The sequence below is a fragment of the Mugil cephalus genome, chromosome 16 (genome assembly GCF_022458985.1).
Source record: "Mugil cephalus isolate CIBA_MC_2020 chromosome 16, CIBA_Mcephalus_1.1, whole genome shotgun sequence".
Taxonomy (NCBI): Eukaryota; Metazoa; Chordata; class Actinopteri; order Mugiliformes; family Mugilidae; genus Mugil; species Mugil cephalus.
Window position 1 is genome coordinate 21,623,357 of NC_061785.1, and position 26,479 is coordinate 21,649,835.

At 40.4% G+C, this 26,479-nt stretch overlaps 1 protein-coding gene across 1 annotated transcript in view; it reads right to left on the minus strand.

Moving 5' to 3' along the window:
* Positions 1–26,479, minus strand: part of ca10a (carbonic anhydrase Xa) — a 245,205-nt gene that overhangs the window by 20,653 nt on the left and 198,073 nt on the right. Inside the window, exon 4 of the mRNA XM_047610060.1 lies at positions 7,656–7,841. Coding sequence (XP_047466016.1) covers positions 7,656–7,841 — 186 coding nt within the window. The remainder of the gene's footprint in view (positions 1–7,655; positions 7,842–26,479) is intronic.

The window sequence follows — 26,479 nt, forward strand, 5'->3', positions numbered from 1 at the left end:
CCTCTGAGTTCATGAAAACACAAGGCAGCCTGGTGGAGAAATAATATTTGGAATATTTTAGCACTTATTAAAGGAGCAAGGTGTTTCATTTTCAGATTAGACTGTGGATCAGGGGAGCAGATGTGAAAACACAAACACACACGAGCACGCACACACAGACACACAGTCGAGTGAGAGATGAGGTCCAATGTTAAACGAAGAGGCAGAGCGTCTTTCACACACACCAGCGCTTTAATTAGACGACTGAGGCATGAAGTTGCGCACACACATTCCACAACATTTTGCTGTCTTACTGTGCATTTCCTGTACCACTCTAACATCCGCTCAGCATCGGCTCACTAGATATGTCCCTTGCCCTAACCTAAACCTAGCCTTTGTAAACAACATTTCATTTTTTATACCATGGGGACACTACTGAAAGAGGTACCCACAAGGTAAACATGTAAGTAAGTTAGACACAACATCAGTAATGCAAGGACACACTCACACACACACACACACACACATTTCAAGTTCTTTGGCAGTATTAGCCACCACGGCCCTCTGAAGCAATAGAAAAGACTCTTTCAATCTTAAAATCCATTAGATAATCACTTGACAATTGTGTATAATTTAAAGATCTTTCAAAGTGGAAAAGGTTGTTAGTGGGGGTCTTTGGGTCCTATGGGTTGAGGGGAGGGGCCTCTGTGGATCATCCCACAGATACTTGATCAGTTTTGGAATCTAACGAATTTGGAGGCCAGGTCAACACCTTGTGCTTGTTTCTAATCCGTTTTAGTGCATGTCTGTCCCTAGCTTCCAAACTGATCAAGTATCTGCTGGATGCACTGGAACAACCCTCATCCACAGAGGAATACATACTGAGGAATTCTTCCAGCTGGCTGACTTTCTCAAGTCACATTTTTTGTTGTTGTTTTTCAGCCTGGTGGTTGCAGTAGCTTTCTATCTATTCATTTCCTGTTTCTGCTGAATGGAGGTGAACTGATCAACGATATTTCCACCCAGAGCAGCATGTTGACAGTTTGGCAATCAGTCTTAATCAGTAAGTAAGACTACAGGAGTCTTACAGTCCTGGCTTTCAAAGGTAAGAGAAACATCACACAAGCTTTGAAAGCAACAGTGCAACACACGCTAAAGGATGTTATTTAGATTATCACACGCTATCAGGGAACACATGCTCTCACAGGGAAATGGAGGAAAACAAAAGTGAGACTTTGCTCCTGTAAGTGGTGGTAATGCACCTGCAAGTTGTTTCATTAACCACCAATTAAACCAAAAAAAGCAGAGGAAGAAGAACTGGCTGTAACAATTACGAGACTTTGTGGTGACAAAAAAGCAAAAGTTAAGTGGGATAATGAGAAAGAACTGGAAGTGAGACTTTTTAAGTGGCAAGGAAAAACTCATCAAGGGCTAGAATGTTAAATATCAAACATGTTTGATATTGATCAAAGTCTGTGAGCGCTTTAAAAGCTTTAAGAGCATGTTGGCTGTTCTTTATACATATATCTTTGGTTAAAACTGATTTAAAAAAAAAAAAACAATTCAAAAACGATAATTTTACTTGAATGCATCAACAGGTGAAGAGTCACTCATAACTAATACTAAATAAAAGAGAAAGAAAACCAAAGCAATGAGTTCTGGTGAGTGAGCCATCTCCAGATGGAGAATACTTCCCAACATCATTAATCACATGGGTTTACAGTTATCTCCAGCAGTCCTGTATAGAAATGTTGCCATTAGCATGTTACAGTGCGAGGGTTTCAAATGTTCAGCAGCATAAATGTACCCACATGTGAGCCACTGATAATAAATCCTATGAATACTAATGCGTGTAGATTGCATAATTTAGTGAATAACATCATTAATGCACCAGTTAATCCAAACAAAGGCTATTGTATTTGAATATTTTGACTTTGGTGTTAGTCCTTTGATGTACTGCAGACCTGTCCAGGCTGCACACTGCCTCTCACCCAGAGTCAGCTGGGACAGGTCTCCAGCCCCCTGCGACCCTCTGCAGGATAAACACTTACAGATAATGCATGAAAGGAAGGACGGACTTTTGTAGTACTGAGGTGTTTTTCTTTAAGGTGTATTAGCGTTGTGACGCTCGCGAACAAACCAAATCTGCTGCACAGAGAACGTCATGCTTTGCTTTGAGACAGTGTTGATGACAGAGATGGTACAGTGGTAAGCATAGCATCACCCATGTTCAGTTCCCAGTGAGCCCAAAGGTGTTTATCAAGTTTCTTGATAAATAAAGCATCTGTCTATGTAGAACCTAGACTTTAGATATAGATAGACTCAGAAATGCCACCTAGAGAATATGTATTAGTGGGACGTTTGAATGATTCTGATCCGAATCTTACCCCAATCGCAGTGCGTATTTCAAGGAGAAAATAAGGTACTCCCAGGCTGGCATCTTAAAAATAAATAAATACCAAAAATTTTATTTTATTTTTTTGGACAGCTCTTTTGAAAGAAATGGATCTCCAAAATACGGTTACCTTTGAAGAGTGTGTTCATGTGTGTTATTTGTAATTTATGGCACACAGGAAATGTGTCTCTTATTTATTTATTTATATATTTTTATGTTGGAGTTTTCCAACCATGGCATGTGCTGTGCAGTAAACAAAGACTGAAGAATATAATATACACACACATACGCATGCACCCAAGCAGACTGTCAGGCAAAATGGATGGCACGATGAGTTTGGAGGTATAAAAGGGTGATTTGAAGAGTAAAGTTAGAGAGTGTTAATGCACTCACACACACACACACGCACACGCCACCCATCACCCCCTCCTCCCACAGGCTGCCATTTCAGAAAGTTTGAATATTCCTCTTTGTTCACGTTTCAAGGACATACACAGCCACCACTCAATCCGCAAACCGGCGAGAGAGAGCCGGTGAGCAAAAAAATTGTTTCTGTATTTTCCATTGTGAAAGTTCTTATTGGTCCTTGAAGTCAAGGATTTTGGCTCAGACAAAAAAAGGGTGGGGGGGGGCTGCCGGGGGACGGAAGCGGCGGAGAATGAAAAGAATGCTTTCTAGTTACGGCATCAGTCAGAAACATTTGTTTGATAGAACATCCCAAAAAGGAATGGGATGTTTGCCAAAAAAAAAAAAAAAAAAAAACTCTTGTTTTCCCTGTGCTTGTCTGGCTCTAGTATACAGTATATACAGTACAACCATCAGTCCGTCTGAAACTACTTATTGACACTCAAAATAAAATAAATAAATTATCCTAGAACTAATTGAACTGTGTTAATACTGCATTAGGAAAAAGAAAAATAGTGTATCATTAATGACCAAAAATTGATTGTAAATCTGTGCTGGTACCACTGGAAATGCTAAAAATCTGGATATTTGGATTAAAAATGAAGGAAGGAAATAGAAAAATATTAAATAATAATAAGAATTCAACTCAACACTTACCAAACGGAGTATAATAATCTATAATCTAATCTATAATATATATATATATATATATATATATATATATATATATATATATATATATATATATATATATATATATATATATATTATAATAATATAATTATTTTTGCAATTCAAATAGCAGACAAAATGCAATCTAAATGAAAACCACAGGGATGTGACTGAGTTTCCACATTAGAATTAGAGGTATGTCATGTATTTAGTAGGGCTGGGTCATGCCTAATCTCTCGAGTGGGGCAGTGGTGGGTGTTTTGGACACTGTTGCTTTGTGCCTAAGGTGATGATGTGTAAATTAACAGCAGGCTAACTAGACATTGGTGTTTATCAAGTGTGGGGCAGTCTCTCTGTGTTAGCCCTATGATAGACAGGCAACTTGTCATCTAGATGTCAGCCATTTAGCACCTTAAGATATAAAGTCCTTAGTATTAATGATATGTAATAGAAACTACTGTTTCTGTATATGCTGCAAGAAATGTCCACCAGAGCTGTTGCAGCAAAACATTAAATGGACTGGGTTATAGCATGTTGGGTAGGAATGAGGAATCCTACAGTCTTTGTGTTTAATGAAGACAACAATGCACCATAGGTAACTGCTAACCTAGTTCCACCGGGTACTCCGGCGTCTCCCGTGTACAGTCCAAAGACATGCTTGTTACGATAACAGGTGATTCTCAATTGGCTGTATGTATGCATGTGTGCATGAAGGTTGTTTGGCCCTTTTTTAGGCCTGTTCACACCATGCCCATTGAGATCGCATTTGAGAGATCGATCAACAGGGATATTCATTCATTCAGGAATGATGTCTGTTCATTAGTAATGACCGATTTTTAAAATATTTATTTTTTTCCTTTTTGCTGTTAACTAACAAAATAATGAATAAATCTTAACAAATGGTAGTATTTAATATGAGTACATATTGACCCTGATAGACTGATAGATGATGCACCAGCTAGTATAGCTTGGGCTCCAGAGGACAAGCGGTTACAGAAAATGAATGGGTGAATGAAAGATCATATTTTCATGAAATGAAATGAATTACTTTCATTGCTGGCATTTTTTCTCCCACATAAACAGCCCATTTTCTACTAAATGTTCCCTGCAATGTGAAGGATGTGTTAGTATTCTTGCTTAAATACAATCTTACAAATGCCAAATGATGAATTCTTGTGTTCACATTTAGTAAAACAAACTGACGGTTCATCATTTCTTTTTCTTTTTTTTTTGAACTCCTTGTTTCCTCAAATTTACTGTTACAAATTAGTTCTGTAGAAACAGAATTTCACATAGAAAGAGGCAAACCAACGGAAGTTACACAGCGGCTGTTCACAAGGTCACATCCTCTTCCTGCCTGGTGGGAGTTCTATATTCTATTTTCTTAAAAATGTGCTTTATTGTTAATGTTTGAGGGCCACTCCCTCCCACATCCAAAGTGGAAGTGACTCCTTTCAACATAACCTTTTTTTGCTGGGTGCACATATCAGATATATCTGCTCTGGCTCAGAACAATTTCTCCAGTACAGCGTTCTACTACAAAGGGCAAATCAGGGAGTGAAGGCAAGGGGTCAAATAAAACATGAAGCCCTGGAGGGAGCCTTCATGAACTCCTTGAATGTGCATGCATGCAGAAGTCTTCTGTAAGGTTTTGGATTCAAACTCTCTTCACTGCCAAAGGACAGAGTAACCACTTTTTTTTTATTATTATTATGATTTGAATATCAGCTCTGTACACACTGAGGGAGGATAAATGATTATCATTAATTATAATAAATTTGCCTGTCAACACAGCAATTATTTTGTTGCCACACAAATTGGTAATTCATATAATGGCGGCGGCAGAATGCAGCGGCGCGAGTGACTCATGATTTTGTTGAACAATCAAGGCAAGGGAAGCTAATTGTTTCACACGTCAGAAAAATTTAAATGCCAGGGAGCAAAGGCACGTGCTCGAGTGTGTGCAAGGAGTTAAATGTTTAATTGTCCTCTCCAAGACAAATTGGTCCTTGCCGTGGTGCAAATCACTGGCGTCGCGTAAAGGCTCGTTTAGGAAGCCACATTGTTCTGTGCAGGTTCAGACCAAAGGTGAATGAAAACCTTTTTTAAAATCCTCAGATTAAACGATGATGATGGTGAGACTAAAATGAAATGTCCTCAAGAGATTTTACCAAGAAGACGGCTCTTGTAGCTCCCAAATGGCTCTTCAGTTAGTTTCACTCGAGTGCCTTTTATTTTATCAGAATTTTGTGATATACACACAGTTTTTATACAGTCTATGTAATACACTGCTAAGAAACCATGTAACCCATATCCCCAGGTTTCTTAGCAGTATATTTTTGTATTCCAAATAAATGAAGGTGATTTGGTAAACAGTTTGAAATGCATTCTCATTTTCATTTAATTACTAAAGAATTTATTAAACAACCTGCCAATGTTGCAGGAAAGGATAGCTGTCAGTGGATCTCACTGTTAAGGTCCGGTTTACTGTGACTTGTCAGCTTTGATAAGGAGTGAGTTAACTCTAATTACTTCTCACCTCCTTGTCACTTGTTGCCAAAAGCAAAAGCCTTTTTTTTTTATTATATATTTCTGTAACCATAAAGATGTGCGTAATTAACACCAAAAAGGTACTTCCATCTTTACCTTGGCATGTTTGGAAAATCTGTTCTGACAAACTCATTATAGTACCACAGTCCTGCTGCTGAAATAAAGTGAGTGCATCACGAGTGGCCTCACTAATGGCAAAAAACAACAGCTGAATCTTTTCTTTGTGGTCAGGTCTGCACTGCTTCACACTGCTGCCTGGTAATAGCCAGGTGGATGCACGATTAAATCCAACACTGGCAAAAGCTTCGGCCTTCTCAGTGCCTGCTCTGCTTACTGCAGCTGTAGCTGTTTGATGACATTCAGAGGCGTACAGCATTTTCATTTTACTTAAAGTGACTTGGAGAAACGTCAGCTAGATCATAAACATGTTAGACGTGTGTGGAGCGATAACGAAACTGACTTTCCTTGCAGTAATATATAAAACTAACTGAAAAAACCATATATAGCTATAATACTTTCTTCATTCCTTTTGTGAGATTTGACTGACATAACCTGGGAGCCAGACCAACTTCCACATCAAACAATTGAACTGATTATGCCCCAGCATAGATCAGTTGATCATATGATATATGCAGATTATATGCAGAGACGGACTGAAGAGTAACATCAGTGTAGCCACACATAATTTGCAGTTGAATTAGTTTTCAAGAAAATAGTTTGGATTGATCGTTGTACAATTGACCTTTCGCAAAACCCCGCCCCCCAAGCGGCCATTGTTCAATCATACATCCTAGCAAGTGTTACTATGTAAAGAACATTGGTCAAGCTGCAGGACTCCAACAAATAAAAAAGAAGCGGTGAGCCTATGGCATATGTAAGTCGAACACTAGCTACCCCAAGAGTTTGGCTGGAGGGGCCATGTTCTTATAGTGGATCAAACAGCATAGAAGGCCCCACTCCCACCTAAATCTCAAGAAAATAAACAAGCATACAGTATATTTGTCTGCTCCAAAGTAAGACTAGAATGGGTTAAAGCCATAGTGATGGGTAGCTAGTTAACGTGACCCATATATACAAACCTGCATATCAAAGTTATGGTTACTATTGGCAAATATTAGTAATATTAGTGCCTAACTAATGTTAACTTAGTTAACCTAACTTATCTAGCTAGCTAGTTAGAAAGTTCATGTTTGCTAGCTAACTTGCTAGCTGTTGTACTGGGTCTCAATCCTGGGAGCTCTCTCTAACGTTATGTTTCGTTAGTTATAAATAGTATCCAAACAGGCAATTTAAACTTATTTTGTTCATCTCTCATGTAGCATTTTGCTAATGAACAGCCTACTCCTGAGACTGTGCTTGTTGTATTTTAGACATCTCATTTCTGGGGTTTCTCTGATTTTGCCATTGATCGGTATGCTTTCGCCTCGATAATCTTTTTTTCCCCTCTGTTCCATATGTTAATATTTTGGATATATCCCTCCACTGCATACTGTAAACCCTTTGGCCTCGATCTGGAGGATGTTGCACAGGTATAGCTCCAAAAAGAATCACTGTGCTTCATTTGGATGGAAAGCCAGCCATTGCTTACAATTGTTTTCCATTTCGAATGTAATACGGTTCCATCCAACAATGTCACTTCCACCCACTCACGTACCTCTCCAGAGAAGGCCTGTCCGTTGAGCAGGTGTTCAGAGCCCTGGCCGTCCTCGCTGCCAAAGTGTAGCCGGATTTCCTCCAGGCGATGGCTGTAAGTCATTGGCCCTCCAGAGATGTTCACCAGATGCTCCTTGTCCAGGCGCAGAGAGACGTGGCGGCCCGTGTTGTACATTGTTCCTCCCACCTAGAGAAAAACAGATGGGAAAAACATTGCAACATATTTTTTAAAAGCATTGCCACGAATGCTGAAAATCCAAATGAACTGCTTGAAGTGAGATTCTCTGGGGTTTTTCACATATGCAGTTCAGTCCCTGTCATCTGCTTCATTCATTCATTCATTGAAATTTCTTAAATTTCAATGAATGAAGAGTGTTGGAATACTCAGTTAACTTTATATATTTGAGTGACATCTTAGACATACAGACTCAAACACGCTGCATCACTGTTTTAACTCCCATTTCACTTTGGTGCATTTGGAAAAATCCCTGTATTCCAATACCGATCAGCAGAGCTGTTACCATGGTTACTACATTATCTTGCATGGATATTTAATTTTACATGCAAATCATGAAATCCTTTTTTGATTTAATTTGTATGATCAAACAGTCCTCTGGTTGAACTACTTTGCTTTTACGCCGTAAATGAACGACATATCAGTCCAAATGGAAGCAGGTTGAGACTGTGTCACGGTCTGACTGACGTCCTTCACAAAAGTCCAGACTAAACTCACAAAACAGGCAAACAAAGTTGCTCTAACTGAAACAAACTGGATAGCTGTAGAAGCCATAGGTTATTAGTGGTTTAATGGCTCTTAATGGAGGGTATGCTAAACCAACAAACAAAAGCTGCAAATTGAAGCCTTTTTCAGAGACATGGGTACTTCAGCCCACCTTTAAAATGATTATCAGGACCATTGGATGAAGAACCAAAGCATGAAAGTCTGTTGACAGTACAGGGAAATATGTATAGTGTATGATATCTGATATTTAAAGCTGTCTAATGTGTTTATCCTCAACATGAGAGGACTAAATTCAAACCCTTTACTGCAAAGTTGTTCTGCTCCCAAATGACACATGGGATTAAGGACACTTCCTCAGCTGTTGTGATTGTTAACACACATTATTCACAGAGATGTCAATGCACCAGTCCCTGAGCACCCAGACATGAAGGGCATCTATGACCCAGTAGATAGAGTGGGTTGTCCACAGACCCGAGAGCCATAGGTTACCTGTTCCAGACACCTGAACCACATGCCAAAGTGTTGTTGAGTAAGACACCAAACCCTGAGTTTCTGTCAGTGCCTGTGCGTGTGAGTGGGTAGACGTGTTGTTATGAAGCACTTTGAGTGAGAGTTGAGAGTTTGATATAAATACAAGTCTATCGGAATCCGTTCACATTCAAATTATTCTAAAATGGATTTCTAATATTTATTTTATATATAAAAAGCCAAAAGACATGATTGTCTTTAATTAATGCCCTATACAGATGCAATATCCTGTGTGCACTGGATGCGACCTATACATACTGTACATATATACATACATACAAACTTCATATACATACATATAACAAGTACTACTACTAATAATAATGCATTGGTTTTATATTGCGCTTTTCCAATACAACTGTATGCATTATTCATTCATTCACACAGTCACACCCTAGTGGTGGTAAACTACCTCAGTAGTCACAGTTGCCCTGCGGCAGAGAGAGGGAAACATGGCTGCCAATTTGCGCCTACGGCCTCTCCGACCACCACCAACATCATTCACTCGCAATCATACACCAGGGAGCATACACGCAAGGACTAGCTACTGCCGCCCTAAGTTTCTTGCTTCTGTTTGTTATATTTTCACTACCCAATTGATGTATGAACGTATTCATAAAAAGTAAAAAAGTCAACAGGAAAAAAAAAAACAGAATTTGTAAAATGTACAAAAAACGCATTCCAGGTTTTTATGGCACCTTTTCACACAGTCCTGAATCATGCATTTGATTTTTTCCTAACTTAAAATGCCATCACCTTGTGAACTCAACATGAATGGGATGGAGGTGTGGTGGATTGTAAAGTTAAATAGAATAAGTCAGCAGTTAGTAATGTTGAGAATGCTATTAAATCTGAATGATGTTTGGATAGCTGTCTCAGAGTGGCTAGGGCCTGATGGCATCTGATGCATGTTAGATTTGGTCTGGGGTGTACCTGAGCCAGTCTGCCTCCACAGAGGTGCAGGCGGTTGGCCATGTTCAAGTCTTTTCCCCACTGTTCTTTCAGATGGTGGAGAGAATCACCTTCCAAACCCCGGATAATACAATGGGGCACAACAAGTCACCTGTGTATGGTTTCACTCTGTACTTCACACAATGGCGAGTGGAACTGAGCGGCTGATGTTAGAGTTTTAGTTAATAAATGTGGATCAATAGTTCGTTTCACTGAAATCGCTACAACACAGGACACAGAAGACGTCTGAGTAGATGGAGGATGAACATGGGAGAACTTCTTGCTTGGCATCTGAGACGATGAACGATTAAATGAATTTTGGACCAATCACTGCTGTTGCGGTCATGTCCTTAAAAATCTGGAGAGGCTCACGTCAGGATACACTGTTAGCTTTGTCACTTCTACTGCCATCACTTTTGTGGCATCACCGAGGTTTACAGCGTTGCTCTGGAACCTACGTAGAAGTGCCGCACCACTATGGACTAAGCTCTTGAACACTTCTCCATCAGTATACCCTGGTTAAACCACTGTTAATTCAGCCTGATTCACGTCACACCTTTGCACATGACAGTTAGGTAGATAGAAAATAATCGTTCTCCCATTTGCATATTTTTGTTCATGCATTTTGTTCATACTGCACTTCTACTTTGTAAATTTCTACATTCTCTATTTGTCTTGATCATACGTTTGCAACAAACTAATCATTTTTACCTCAAACTCCAATTCAGTGTTTTAGAGTTTAAACTATTAACGAGATGCAGCTGGTGGAAGATGCCAAATTAGCATGGTTGGTATTAGATTAACGTCATGATGTGTCATGTCAATCAACATAGCGTCACAAGCCTGCAAGATGCAGTCATGGTTGTGTGTAGCTGAGATTAAAATGATGGTTCGATAAAAACAAACAAAAAAAAAAAACTATAGAGTGTATGTTTGTGCTGTCACTGTAGTGAATTAACACATACAGCTCAACAATGCTGCTCACTGATGCGTTTTATTCGTTTTTGGACAATTAAGCTCTGTGACAAAACTCAGTTTCAGGCTCATATGATTATATAAATTTCAATGTACTGTTTATGGCAATGTTCCCAACAAACCGCGGAGCATTACCTCATGTGGCTTGAAAGCCATTGGCCTAAAAAACAAGGCATACGAGTAAAATCAACATAAGAGCGTGGTGCTGAGACGAGTCAGACAGCTCCGAGTGTACAACCAATGCAAAGTCCTCTTCTCATCTGACAACATGGATTTGTTCAGTTTAGTTTTTTTCTTTTTTATGAACAGAGTACAAAAGCCAGTGATTTTTATACATTTTGTACAAATACATTCAGCACACAGAACAAAAATACAAACTCCACAAGCTGCTCGTAGTAATTATTTTGCTACTTGCCAAAATGTTGAGATTCCAAAGCATAATGAGAAAGTAGATTGGAATATAGTGTCTTTTGCTTTACTTGCAACCTTTCCACTGCATTGACTTTGTCTGGTAATTGTTGCAGGAGAAAGACAACAAAATGAAGTAAAGACGTATTATTCGACAGTGGTTTCATTTATTCCTTAAGCATAGAGCCAAAGGCAGCTGGCTAAATGTGGGCAAATGTAATCTCTTCCAATCCCAACTCTCACAATTTCACTTAAATTATGAATGATTCTTTTTATGCTCTCATTCTCTTTCCAGAAATTGCTTTTGTGCTCCAGCGCAGTTTTGTTTTTCTTTTCAAAATCACCACCTTTAAAGTTGATCATTTGCATATCTGAGATTGCATCACGTTTTCCTCCCACCAGTAGCTGCAGCAGAGGCTTCGCCGTGATCTTCTCTGCTGTTCGGCGGCTAAGAGGTACTTTCACAGGGGATTATTGATCTCAGGAGGGGATGAAAGAATGACCAATTAGAAAAGGTGCCGTTTTTCACCGAACGTGCTCTTGTAGCTGCCGTTCCGTATCTCGGTTTCACTGTAAAACACAAACACGATTACTCTCCTCGCCTTTGCTCCTCCAACTTCACTTCGCTACCCATGCCTCCAGACTCAGCCATTTATCCTGACACGAGCAGTCAGCCTGAACAACAGATATTGGCTGAGGAATGAAAAGAATTGTACAACGAACATGGCCGTGAGACTGGCTGATGTCTTTTTTGCAGTCATTGTAATTATATTACCTCAAATGAACGGGGGGTATGTTACAGTGTTGCCTGATGCTAAGCCATTTCATTGTTCATTTTTCATTTAGTCATCCACAGATTGGTGCTGCCTCATAGTCAGCAACGATTTAAAAAAAAAAAACATTTCGCAATAAGTAAAGCCACAATGCTAGGTGGTGGGCCAGATGGTTAGCTTGCTAGCATTTTAAAAATACAGAAATGATAGGATAATGTATTTGAATGTACCGTTACACTTTATTAAATCAGTTGGGTAGTTTATATCAAATGTTCTCAATTACATATTTTCAATGGTGAATGAATTCACATTTAGATGTAATATTTTGGGAATTGTGCGACAGTACAGTGAGACTGAGTTAACATAACCCACAGTGTACGAGTTCCAGACAAAGGCCATGTGTGTGGTCAGCAGCACATGTGACGGGTAGTGACAGGGTAGTCACTGTACAAGTGATGGGGAAGCCCTAATAAACGGTTAAAAAACAATTAGCTTTAGTAAAGTCAATTAAGTCCAGTCAGTACGTACAGTACATTAGCCACATCTGTACTTTTGAAAATGAATAATTTATCATTAAATTGCACTTTTATAAATTTGCCAATCCAATTGACCTATCAGGTCTGCAAAGACGAACGGCCTTAGTCTGAATAAGTGTGTGTCAAGATTCTTTTATTAACCCGTTATTACTTGTTGATGCCCACCAAGCTTTTACCCTATTGTAATAGCTAACATGATTCTGACCAGCCTTGTCACTTGTATGATGAAATCTGTAATGGAAGATGTCAGGGTGGATGACAAACTGCCTTTCAGAAGAATTCTGGTTCTTTAGATGCTGAATAATCAAATATGTTCATTTACTGCGTGTCTGGGAACCAAAACAATCCTCATAGCAACAGTACTGTCATAGTATGGACTGTTATAGCAGTTTATTAAGGCCCATGGTTGTGCTTCATTACCACTTATGTTTTGAGAGCCTCAACAGACCCCTCACCACTTCTTACTCATGAATAACAGCCAAAAAATTGGGCCTTGAGGGAGATGAGATTTTGCTGGCCTTTTCAAGGGCTTCACCTCAGTCCCATTGCCTTGCCACATAACCTAAAAAGACCCACTCTTTTTTTTTCCCTCTTTGGGCACTAAATCCAACACACCTCTCTCCTCCCGTTCACAGTGCTTATCTCCTCTTTGCATCGCTCCCTCTTCCTCTCGCTTTCTTCTTTCAAATCATTGATTTTTCAGAGCGTCCATAAAATATTTACAATGTGTGGGCAGACTTCTTTCTCTGGGAGTCTCCAGGAGGGAGGGGGGATCATTTTGAAAGCTGGTGGTAAAAAAGGAATGAGGGAGTAGGAGAGGAGGGAAAGCAAGGGGAGCAAAGGAGGCAGATAAGAGGGATGGAAGTCCACAAAGTCATGGCGTGAATATCAATGCTTCACTCTGAAACAACTGGTGATTATGAATAAATAAACACAGCCACCGTTGTGATGTATAGATGAACACATTCTGATTATTTCAGACTTCTTTTCATCTACACCTGTCCTTTCTTTTGGCTGGCTCAGATTATCACCTTATTAAATGAAACCCTCTGGGTTGTTCCTGCGTAAGCTCTGTTGACAATACAGGCTTCCACAAAACCTTGAATTCCTAAACTGAAAATAAATAAATAAATAAATAAATAAATAAAAATACTCAAGACAACGCCATCTTCTTATTGCTGATACCAAAGCACACATAGCTGCAAAGACGTCAAGAGAAGTTCACTTAATGCGGTAACTAAACAACTGATTCACTTCTCTGTCAAGCTCCAGGCACATCCAAACTTTCAACACAATGCGCGTCAGTAACATTTACTGCAAAACCACAAATTTTAGTGCAGTATATGATTCTTCTGTTCTTGTCAGCTTTTTGTACAAAGGTAAGCCTGTAGTTGGAAATGTTTCGCCCATAAACTCATATTATTGTGCACATTTGCCACCTGACTCTATCACTAAGGCAATTTGTGTTCTTAAAGTACAACACTGTCTCCTCCACATTACATCTGTCTTCTACTAAACAAGCAAATAAAAAGCAAACCCGAAGAAGCGATTACATTGAGAGAAACTAAATATCACCTCGACTCAAATTTGAATCAAGGTGCATTCGTTCTAGGGTCAGAGCTTTAGGGGTGCTGAGCACCCCCACCCACCTAAAGAGAGGTAAATCTATCAACTTGACTCTCTCAATCACCTCCTTCTCAATGGACATCACTGCTAGATGCTGGAGTCTGCTTTGGCCCTTCTCAGACAAGTATATTTAGCTTACAGGCAGTATTAGTCTCACATCTTGGAGGGAGAGGTTAAACAGATCGGTGGATCATACCACTGCAATGCAACGGGGAGGGGTGCTGCATTCCCTGGTTAAAAATATTATGTTTAAACCACCTACTCAGTACTATTTTGCTGAGTTTTTGGGCATTGCCCAATAATAGCCAAGTGTTTTTTTGTTTGTTTGTTTGTTTGTTTTTTTTGTTTTTTTTTTGAGTTTGTTAGGGTGCTGAGACAAAGGTTATGGGTGCTATGATTCACCCATTCACACTCACTCTCCAATGTCTTTGGACTAAGCACCCAGAGAAACCCCAAACTGGTACATAGAAAACATGCACTATCCATGCCCAGAAGGTTCAAACTCACTCCAGTGGTTATCCTTGTGCAGGAACATACAGGGTGTAAAGGTTTATACCTAAAACCTAATACAACCCTGCAGCCCTAGATCTGTACACCAGACATAACCCAGCAATAATCTAAAATCATCTCCTGGTGGCTTTTTCTTTTATTCTTAGGTGACGAATGTACACGTTTTCACAAGCGCGCAAAGTACTGTGTGTAAAGTGTGCATTCATACTGGCAGCTACTTCAATTCATCACAGCAAGTGAATCAAAAACACACCACCAAAATGGAGGAAGCTGCCAACTAGGCTTGATTTGGATAGAAACAGAAATCAACCGAATGGCATCAATGCTGAGCCTGACAGCTGACACAACACTTCACACAAACGCATTGTTGCAACACAGCTCCACATAACAGATGCACAGTAGTGAGAAGTCCTAGCTGTAACATATAGCTATGTGATGCCAGTCTTTGAATGTGTGTGCGTGATTGGTATAGTGGCTTTCTGGGTTCATTAGTGTAAATTACCAAGTCTCACCTTACGCCACAGTGTCTCGTGTCATATGCCACCGCTGCGCGCCTTTAATTTGTTCCGAGAAGCTTCCAGGAGCGGTGGAGCCGAAAAGGACAATTGCACTGTGCACTGGTGCTCCCTTAACAGATAGTGATGATCACAACGTGCTACCACATTAGAGGTAATAGCTTGTCGAACGTAAACAAGTCATAAAGGAGAAAGTTGACTGTCTGAGCAGGCATGGCAGTAGCAAGTAGGTACGGCAATAAAAAATAAAACATCAGCAGCACGCTGATAATGAGAAAACACAAGGAACATCATCATTATCTGCGAACACAGATCAATAGTAAATTACCTTGTTACAGCCTACTCTAACTACTGTATATGTTCGGCTATTAGGCTGTATTGCTGCATTTACATGGAGCGTTTGAAAACATAATAGTCGCCATTAGCAAATGGAAAAAAAGGTTTTAGCTGAAAGAAAATGGTATACATTCAAATAAAAAAAAGTTTCAGTATCTCCGGGGCCACGCATGGAATATCTTAACAGTGGAAATGATGATGGACGTGAATACACACGTATTTCAGCAACCATTATACTGGTTTTAATATCTACTCTAAACGCCTGCAGCTGTAAGCACTGAATCATGGCAAACCCATAATGTGTTTGATTAAAACAAAAGACGAATGCTTGCCTTTCATTAAGGTGTGCAGACAGAGAGAGCGAATGTAATGGATAGAGATGGAAGGGGTGTATAGTGTGTGCAGACCACAGTGAGGGCAGGAGGAAAGGAAGGAAGGAAAAAGTGAGCGGAGGAAATAGAGGGGAAAAAAAATGCAAGACTAGCCGTGATGGATTAAATACAAGCGGGACTGTGTGGGCCTGTGTGGTTGAGCAGTGAAGTTATGTACAGCAATTCCAGTAAGGTTACATGATGAGAAACACTCAACGCAGACATGAGGCATTAGGTGAAATATTCCCAGAGACTGCGGTGTCTCCGACCAGAGAGATAACAGCATCGGTAGTTTGTTCAAAATCAATCCTGTTGCAGGACAAGGAGGCTGAATCTGCAAAACCCTGCAGTAGGTTCACTGACAAGTTTCCAATGTTCGGTGCCAGTGAGTGCCATTTTCTTTTTTTCATGTAATCTCTGTGCATGGTAACCATATTACAAGTTGAGGTTTTAAGAATACCTTGCTTAGTCAGTACAAAATGTTGTGCAACCGTGCCTAAATGTTTTATATACCAGTTTCTACTGCCCACCATCCAGACAAGACGTTCGCCTTGAGGTTCTTAGTTCATAAGGTTGTTGTGTGAAGTTGCACCTGTCGCACTGCAGATTTTACAAAGCTATAAAAAGACCTAATAGCTAAAATGGTCTGGCAAGAGGTGTTTGGATGTTTCACTGGATGAATGAAACATCCAAGTCCCCACCATCTGGATGTCAGTTTAAATGGTAAGTGTAGCCTACTGCTGACGCCATTCCCAGAGCCAAAACGGTAGCATGTAACACTGAAGCAACCCTTGCTTTACCAACTAGAGAAATATGGGATTTTTTGATTGGATTGGTTGTTTATCAGTGTGTTTCCAAGGGATATTGCACTTTAGCATGATGTATCGGACATTTTTGCACCTTACACTACATACACTACATACGACAGGAACATTCTGTAACATTCTCGTCCATCCATTGTACACCTAAGGAAGAAAATGTAGGTAGCAGCAAGATAAAGTGGAACGTTTACTGACATCATTGATCAATCCTGTTTTAAACTATGAATAGTCAAAATAGGCTGTTAAACTCAATGGGTGGAGAGGTAAAAATTAATTACACCCCGTAAAACATTGGAAATCCAATCAGGCTCCAGTGGGGACCTCATTTATAAAAATGTACTTGAATTCTTTTTTTTTTTTTTTTTACTTGATGCTCATCATGCATAAACAGCTGCATATTTTTTATGCACTTCAACCATAATGCCAGGCTTCTGGAGAGCACAAACTGGCGCGCATTCGCATGTGATGTGCTGGCTCTACTGCTAATGTCTTGCACACAGACAACAGTGAGCTTTCAGATGTCGTGGCCAGTTGGAGCTGATTTGAAAGGATGTGAAGGACCAGCAGCATTTTATCAGAGTGTATTATATCAACACTAGTCTGGGTAGAAGAGCTGATAATAGTTTCCTTGACAGTGTCTGTATTCATTTTACTGCAATCATGTTTGATTGCAGTATTCCTCCAGGATACAATGACTTGTGGCAGAACTAAACCCACAAACACTTTACATATAACTGCTGGAAAATGCACAAAATTTAGATAATACATGTGTCTTTCCAGTGATTTTCTCAATTGTTGAGATAAGACTGCATGCAAATGCCACCGCAAAGGCTTTCCGGCTTCTTTAATGTAACAGCCCAACAGCCTCCATGCTGTATCAAATCCATGCATCAGGGGAGGCCTTTCCTTCCCCCTTAATCACATTAGAAGAAACTGGTCACGCGAACATATGTGGTTTCAAAGATTATGTTACATTAATTTCTGAGTACCTTTTTGTGCCGCCAGCATATGTTTGTTTTTATCTGGAGACATTTTCTGAGCCAGAATACTGAATTTCAAAATAGCTGTTGGAATGTCTCCCAGATCTGGACATCTTGATAACGATATTTTAAAATTATTTCTGTGTCACCAAAGTAAGTGACGTAAAGGGCTGGGATCTCTTTGTCAGTCTGCTAGTTTTTCAGGGGATCGTCAACTGGAGTTTTGTCTGGAAGACTGTGAATCAGCCTGGAAGCTAATAGTATCTCCTTATCTGCTGCTCCTCTTTTTCCTCTCTCACCTTTGGTCCAAGTGTTTCAACTGTTCTCTCACTCCTGCAGCCAAGTATTTTAGGGCAGTTATATTGAACCCTGAAGCGGTTTCTCCTCTTTTGTTGGGTTGATGCGTGAGAAAGAAACAATTGCAGTTGGGTGCAGACCAAATCAATTGGACAAAGCTCTTGTTGACGACAAGATTTCTTGGTATGTTTCCAAACCAAGCCTGGAGCTTCATTTGGGTCCGAGAACGTGATTGCAATGCGACAACATCATTTTAGCTCTTGGAGCAAAATTATGTCAAATTCTAATAATGTATTAAAATACAAATTATTTGTTCCAGGAATGAAACTGATAGCATAATAGGAATACTGAACAAAGAAGACAGAGATAAAACTGGCGGTAAACTGTTTACCACTGTCTCATGCACATTCATGGCCCCCAGGAGATAAAGTAAGTGGCTTTTTTCTGCAATAATAAGATCAACATTTTGTACTCATCTAGTGAAGTTAATCCAAAACTTGAATCAAATCTGAGAAGAACAGGATGGGAGAAATTGTGATTCCTGGTTCTCTAATGATGTATTCTATAGACTTTGATGAACAGGCTGACAATTTGGGTAGAGAATTCTGAAACATCTATTGTTATGTACAATCTAGTACAGTAATTGTATTGCTATTGCATATGAATTGCTCAGCTCTGTTAGATTGTTGAGTCCATCTGTTCTTTTTGACTGAATACTTGCTACAGGCTTAGATGCACCTTATGTTTCATTCCACCAAACAAACATCAGAATAAACCTTTCAGAATGCTAAAGAATAGACCAAGGTCATACCAAATAAATGTACTTTATATCGTGTCTATTTGGTTCTCAGCAGTCCCTTCCTTTCTCTTGTCCTGGTTTTTGCTCCTCTGAGGTCCCTAAACGTACGTCACTGCTGGATTTTTCACCATACGTCCGCTCTTCTTACTGGCCTTAATTGCTTGATGACGAGGAGCCGCGGACCCAACCCTCTGTCCCATATGCCCTCCACTGGGCCGAGCTCTCTTACTGAGCTTATCACTCACTTGGTCATTCCTGCCACGTTGCTAGCTTTCAGCACGGAGCTGGCCGACCAGATTAGCTGCCTGTAACCACCGCCGGAAATCAAATAACAGCTGATAAGGCAGAAAACGGTGGAAGATGGAAAAAAAGCTAGGCATAATGTCATAGCTTTGCTGTCTGAGCAGTTTGATTGCAATCAAAACACTGGACACGGTCTATTTTTGGAATTCAATAAGGGTACAGGAGAGTTCAGCTTGTTCCCAAATTTTAAAGTTGTCTCAGGACTGCCAAGGTCATGCTGTATATACGTATGAAGTGTACAAGTTTTGAGAGGGTGAATAGAAATAATGGACTTTTTCTTAGCTCCCATTTTCTGACATTGTAGTGCTTACCTCAGGGCAAAGACAAGCAAAGGCAGCCAATAGCTTTGATGGAAGACAGGTACGACGATAAATATTTGATAATATTGACAGGTTGCTGAGTTCAGAATGAGTTATGGAACTAGTACACCCTAACACAATAAAAGGTAGACTTAGCAGCAAACTAACTCTCCATCTATGTGTTCAGGCAGCATTGTAAGAGGCAACATTGGGTGTAATAGCTAATATTGATTCTGTACTTTTGTCCAGAAATACTTTGGAAACCTTCTGAGCCAGCTAATGACTGGAGTCTTTTAAATCTGAACATCACAGAGAGCTTTTCAGCAGATGGTAAGAAGCATTTTAAAGAAAAATATGACTTGCACATTCCTTGTCTCTCCTTTTTTCGGGCAAGTATTATCAATAGAAAAATGGAGTTACTGCCTCTGTCTCTACCGTCCCCTTCATCAACATCAGTGCTTTCAGGCTCAGAGACAGGTGCAGGTGTAAAGTGGCATCCATCATGCCCCTGATTAAGACTGAGGCCATGCCAGAGAGATGACAGAGCAGAAGCAGGAAGAGGTGCCTCTGGAGCCTGTCCCACAAGACCATCTGTTATCTCATGAGGCAAGTCACAGAGGGTAGACGGAGGGAGAGAGAGTAATCTAGTGTCTTTGAGCCCATTGGTTTGGTTTTATGACACAACTTTAAGCCATGTTTCCAGAGCAGTGACGTTTTAAAAATCTCCAAAGGGAACTGGAGATAGCACAGTCTAATTAAAGTTTCAGGGAGGTTATTTTACCCCTAGAAACTCACTGATCTGTGTTTGTTCTCACAACGTGGAAGGCTAGTGTCTCCCCTTTTCATGCTGTTAATGTCATATTCAAAACTCAACTCCAGTCCCCCAGGCCCTTAAGCAATAATAAATAACAAAGCTACTCGCATGAGTGGCAAAATGTCTTTACGAAATTCTACAAGTCCAGTTGCTTTTCTTTAATGTTTTTGGATATACCATGACCTGGATGACTGAGAAACTTCACAGATTTTACATCATCGTGGAGGAATTAGGGATTAAAATACCTTTTGAACATTAGCTGTCTAAGTTGTCTGATTTTCACCGAGCTATTGACTCCTGTAGGCTGTGGCAGAGTTGATGTGGCAGCCGATGGCAAAAGAGCCAGAAAGTGAAAGTGATTATTGAGCTCAAGGTGGTGTTGCATCATGTCAACACTAGCCACCAACATAACCTACCTAACTTTTGTGTTAGGACTTTGACTGCTGCCTCCAGGTAAAATCCACACAAACTTTTCCATCTAACTCATTCCGTCCAAACATACTCACGTCTTAATGCGTAAGCAATACAAATTGAATAATATATAAACTATATGATAATGTATCAAGAACAATGATACCATTCTGGTCCTGAATATATATTTCCAAATAATTTAAAGGTTTGGGATTCATGTCAATGAAAAGTTTAAAGCATTCTTAAACTTTTAGACAAAAATGAACATTCCTTTCTCTAAGCCAAAAACCAACTCCCTTCAGTATCTCACAAAAACACATCTGGAACACTGTTTAGTTTGATGATTCTGTACGTAAGCCATTTTCACTATGCTCTCTTCCGAAGGTCTTTACATTACCATCAGTATGTGTTGTAACCTTGCATCTTACAGAGGGATCAAGAGCTGGACCCAAGTGACACCTTCTCATTCCTACATGGACAGAAAGAGTGAGTTATGGCATGGATTTTCAGTGTGCACATGTGCGCCATTCATGCAGGTCCTGAACTTGCAAACAAACCTAGCCGCTCCCTGGTCCCTGGGCACAGGAAGAAAAGAGGTCAGGATTCACTTAAATTAGCCTCAGAATGCCGGTCCACTCGCCGCTCCCTGCTGGAGCTCTGGAAGCTGCTCTGATTGCGTAGCAGCATCCTCATTAGCATTCAGACAGAGTGCCGGATTGCAAAGCTGCTGTCGGCCTACTTATCATTGTGAGGTTGTTAAAAAGCAGAGCCATATGTATGCGTCAGCCTGCATGAAGTACTGTATCTTATCTTTTTGCAAAGATCTGGATTCATACCACAGTTGCAGCTGGTCTAACAGCAGACTACTGCAGGAATACACCAAGGCCATTTTTCACGTGGAAAGCTCTATATTTTTGCCCTGCTAGGCCATGCTCAGGGATCGGAGCCAAGTGGTTTAGGAGGCGCTTAGGTAGAGAAGAACTAAGAGTAACTCTCATGATTCAACTTGGGAGGGTTCAATTTAAAAATCTCTTTTGCAACCTAACGAACACAATAGAAGCTGAAGAAACATGAAACTCAAACAGATTACTGCACTGACTGCGCTGTACTGCTATGTCCTTTCTGGGATTTAACTTGAGACACAGCAGGACAGCTCTACAAGTTGTCACTGACTACATGCAGTGACAAAATAGTGTGACCGTTCTCTCTGCAGAAATGTCTAGAGAAGAAAGCAAGCTGAAGTGGTAAAGGATGGAGGAAAATAGCGAGGGTGGAAATCGAAAGTATATCAAGGAGAAAGAGAGAAACTTGTCCTCATAATGTGTCTTAAAATAGGGGAGGTCGCCCACACAGACACTTTGCTCCTGGGTACTTGGCTCTGATTTATTTATTTTGTTTGTGGTAAGGAGCGACCCACTGGGGATTGTATAAGGGGAAAGCCCTATGCCTGGCCCTCAGGCTTTCTTTATGCGGCTAAGGCAGCAGCAACTCTATTTTAAACCCCCAGTTTTTGTTTCCACATCATTATCACTCTCATGCCTTTTCTGGGAGTGCCAACTGAGCCAACAAATATAGAATTAGTTTCCTAGTGGCCGGAATGTGTTTCAAAGCTCGGAATCACAGAGAAACTTGTGATGTGAGTTGTGTAAAGCCTCTGGACAGTAGAGATTTGTGGGACTGCACTACCATAGTGGAAGGACTGCAGAATGTAAGTTCCACTGTGATTCGTATCTGATTCATGGGTAGTGCTCACGTCTCGGGGCTACAACAGAAAATCACAATTACTCTGGCAAGGTTAGGACTATCGACGGGAAGCGACGAAGGGAAAAAGAAGCCAAATCGCCTCTGAAATGCATTGGTGCTAAGTGGGGGAGAGATGAAAGGTGAGGTTCAGGGAGGCTGCTCTTCTCACTGGATGCGCAGCTCACAACACAACAGAATCAAAGACCTAGAACTGAACCAGTGAAACAAAGACAGGAACAAGGCAAGAAAGACAGGGGAGAGAGGGAAGAAGAGGCCTTCTGTGGTTTTAAAGTTTCTTTTGCTTGACTGTTGTCGACTGACATTAGGACGCTGATGTTGAAAGGCTTGTTCCAGAGTCCTCAGCTTATTAACAACAGAACAAAGTGGCAATGGCAAAGGGCCAGGTGTTTGTCCCTATTTTTTTTTTTTTAAACAAAAAGCCAATTCTGTAGAGGCTCTCTAGCTGTGCTGCAGTCCCACTTGAATACAAAATTAGCATGTAAATGTTAGTTTGCTTTGCCAAACTATAAAATAATTAGGTTAGGTGGTTACCCTGTGTTTGTGTTGTTTGCTGGCCAAGAGGCACAGTGAACCCTGCAACACTGAACTCCAGCTAATCGTAACTTCTAGTCATTCACAACCTTCAAAACCGAATCCTATTGGGAAGAATGAAGGGTCAACAGGCATTGTGTCTGAAATGTAGGGGAGCACGTAAAGGTTGAAGCGGTCAGGTGAAATTGATCACTACCTACCTGTCTGTCTGTCAGTATGTCTGTCTATCTGTCGACCTCAAGTCAAGCCAACATCAAGACTAACAAGTCAACTGGCCCTTACGTTTTTTCTGTTGTCAGGATTATACTGCGCTTTTAATATCTCATTTTGAAAATATTATTGCAATTGCATCTATTCATGACACGCTTTATCCCGAAGAGCAAAAGGAAATCACAAGTATTTGTATTGTATTGCAGTCTTCTGCTGCCTAAACATGCAGTAGATCCATGGTTAGGTTACTAAAGAAAAAACATGAAGAACCACACATACGGTGAAGGGTATAGTTTTGTTGATGATGAAACAACACCGACAAAGTCAGCCTTCTCAGCAGCTGCATTATTATACCAGCACCTCAGTCAACCCCTTTGCCAGCTGTTGATTAGTTATTCCTTTTCAACACAGCCCCTCGTGGACTGGCATCCCCAGCTACCTGGGATTTTATGCTGCAGCCAAAAGCAATGTGAGTAATACGGCGCCAGAACCGGGGCTGCACACACAGACGCACACAAAAAACAACAACTGAAAAACCGAACGGAAAATAGAAATATTTACCCAAATGAATTCCTGGATTTTCATCTAGCAGGTTAATATTTCAGTTATCCCATGAAAACCCTTAAAATCGCACAAGGATATAATAACCTGGATTTATAGAGATATGTAGGTGTACTTTCACAAAAGCCAAACACACCAAAAATAAAATTGCACAGACTGATGGTGCAGTAATCTGGTGCAGCCCCACTTGAAATAGGTCAGGGGCTTATGTTTAAACCACTAACATAGTCCAAAACAAAGCCTCTGACAGCTGAAGTAAGAAATGCAAAAACTGAAAATCTGTCACAAAATCCATAATATCAGTCAAAAGCTTGATATCAAATGTAGCTCTGCAGATTATGGTATTCCATGTAACAAAGATCCGATAGGGGCAAAGGTAAAGTGTTGTTTTCCTATTGTGAAAAATAAAGCTGGTTTATGAACCCACAGATAGTAGTAGCTCATTTAATCTCAACCAAACTTTAAGGCCTGCTTAGCTTATTGTCTGGGTTTTGGGAGTTGTCTTTTGGAGAAACATCCAGTAAAAGGCACAGCATGTCCCCTGCCCAGCACTTAAGAGTAAAAAGTTATCATATCATAGCTGATGAAAGTAGTGTTCAGTTTAATGGCCAAATTGCAATAAAGTGAGTGTCATTTCCGAGTGCGTCAGAGAATAAAAGAATCAGTTACATGTGATTGCACACAAATTAAAACCTAATTACGAATACTATATAGCAGTTATGTAAATAGGTCCAGCTAAATCCTATGCACAGGATGTCTAAATGGTAAGAGAAATAATGAATGCACAGTATTGCTCAGTGTGTACTTGGTTTCAAAGGAGACAATTGTTTGGTCATAGTGTTACGCTGAAACTAAAAGGATCCACTTGAAACAACCAGCATAGGATTATCACTCTTCACACATCTGGATATTTCTCAGACAAGAGAAACTTCTTGATGATGGCTGCTGCCATCAAGGAGTGTCATTGCTATGCGGTGGGGGTGTCTGGTCTGGTCTAGGTTGGTGCTAAGTAACATCCACATGAATACAAGGTCGAAAAGTTTCCCAGCAGAACACTGAATTGAATTTTACGCCTGATCATTGTAGGTGGTGAACATTTGGTGGGTGGAGCATTTATCAGATAAACAGCCTAATGGAGTTCATAGATGATGTTTGAGAACAAAATGGAGCTAAAAGAAATAAATATTGTTGGACTAGGGAGCCAGAAACACAACTCCAGATCAGTGCTAAAGTTGCTCCGTAACTTATGCCCATCTGTTTCTACAACTTGCTGCAGGAATACAACTCCAGAGTACACAGTATAAAAACAAACACAGGTCAGGGGATGTTAATAACCTTATGGGTTTCTGATCCTGTGAATTCGTTGCTATGTAACTAAGACGTCGACATGTCAGTCATACGGAATTTCCAGCAGTCTGAGGTCACTGACCGCTGACCCATTGGAGACACTGAGATGCCCAGGATCAATAGGCCTCATTGATCATGCTAATGCTGGATCGATACTTAGTGACATCCTGAGCTTCCTTGGGAGCTGGCGTTACACGATTTCAACAGTACAGTGCACTGAGCTCGCTGAAAGCGCTAATGTAAGTCAATGGAGATCGCTAGACAGCAGCTGTACTGGTGTAATCTTTGAGGTATCTGTTGAGGAATCTGTAATGTGGAAATGACGGTCATCATTAGGCATGCCTGGTCCGATGTGGATGGATGTTGTCTGTATCCACCAACACCAACGAACTGCTGTGATGCAGTGCAGCTCGGTGATGGCGCATTAAAATGCTCTCACTACAGCGAGGAAAAAACTGGGATGTCCAAACCGATAAGATAACGCGTCTGACAGCACATTCTTCATCCGAGCTGCATCCTTATGCTGATGTGTGTGCCTAACTTATTTAGATGGTAGTGACAGCCCCATGCAGGTTGTCGCTGTCGTCTCTGAGGCTGTGAATACTGGCGTGCTCAAGATCCATCCTTCGTATTCATTCAAAGTCAGAAGAAAGGGTGAGTAATGTCTCTGTCTATCCTTACAAATCCATTAGGGTACAACCCCATCCACTGGGCTGCATTGGAACTGATGGGTAGAATCCCTTTTTACACACATCAGCCTATTCTTTTCATCATTCCTAAATAACTCATTGCAAAGGGAAACATCATGTCTTGTCTTTGGGGAGAGCACCACAGTAAGCTTTGAACCTTTAAAACCCACAGTCCCCACTCCCCACACCCACATACACAAGGGAAGCAATGTACACAAACGCACGCATTTACAGGAATGCTGTCATACACCTCGTCGTCGGCTAGACCGACACTCCCCATATAATCATTACCACTCAGAACACTCTCCGTTTTGTGTGTGGCCATTTTACTTTTGCAGCAGACAGAGACTGAAAGTCAGATGCAGGTGGATGTTTCTCATTCATTATTAAAATAGTAGCTGTGCATTTTGGTGAATACATTTGTTGACTTTTTATTTTTGAGGGTTGGACACGAGATGCTATTCCATCTCAGTGCGGTTAGTCTAAGGGAAGCATAGGCCGGAAATGTGTTAAACTTCTAACCAAACCCCTAATGGGTAATGGACAATAAAGTACCAACCACTTAAAAAAAAAAAACATGAAAGAACAGCAAAAAACATCTCTTTACAGAGAAGGGATGGTAATGGTTAATTGATTGATCACCATTAATAATTGCCTTGATTAAAAATGCATTAACATAGAAGGGAGATCATAAGAAACATGTCGTAGAACTGCCAGAAAACATTGGG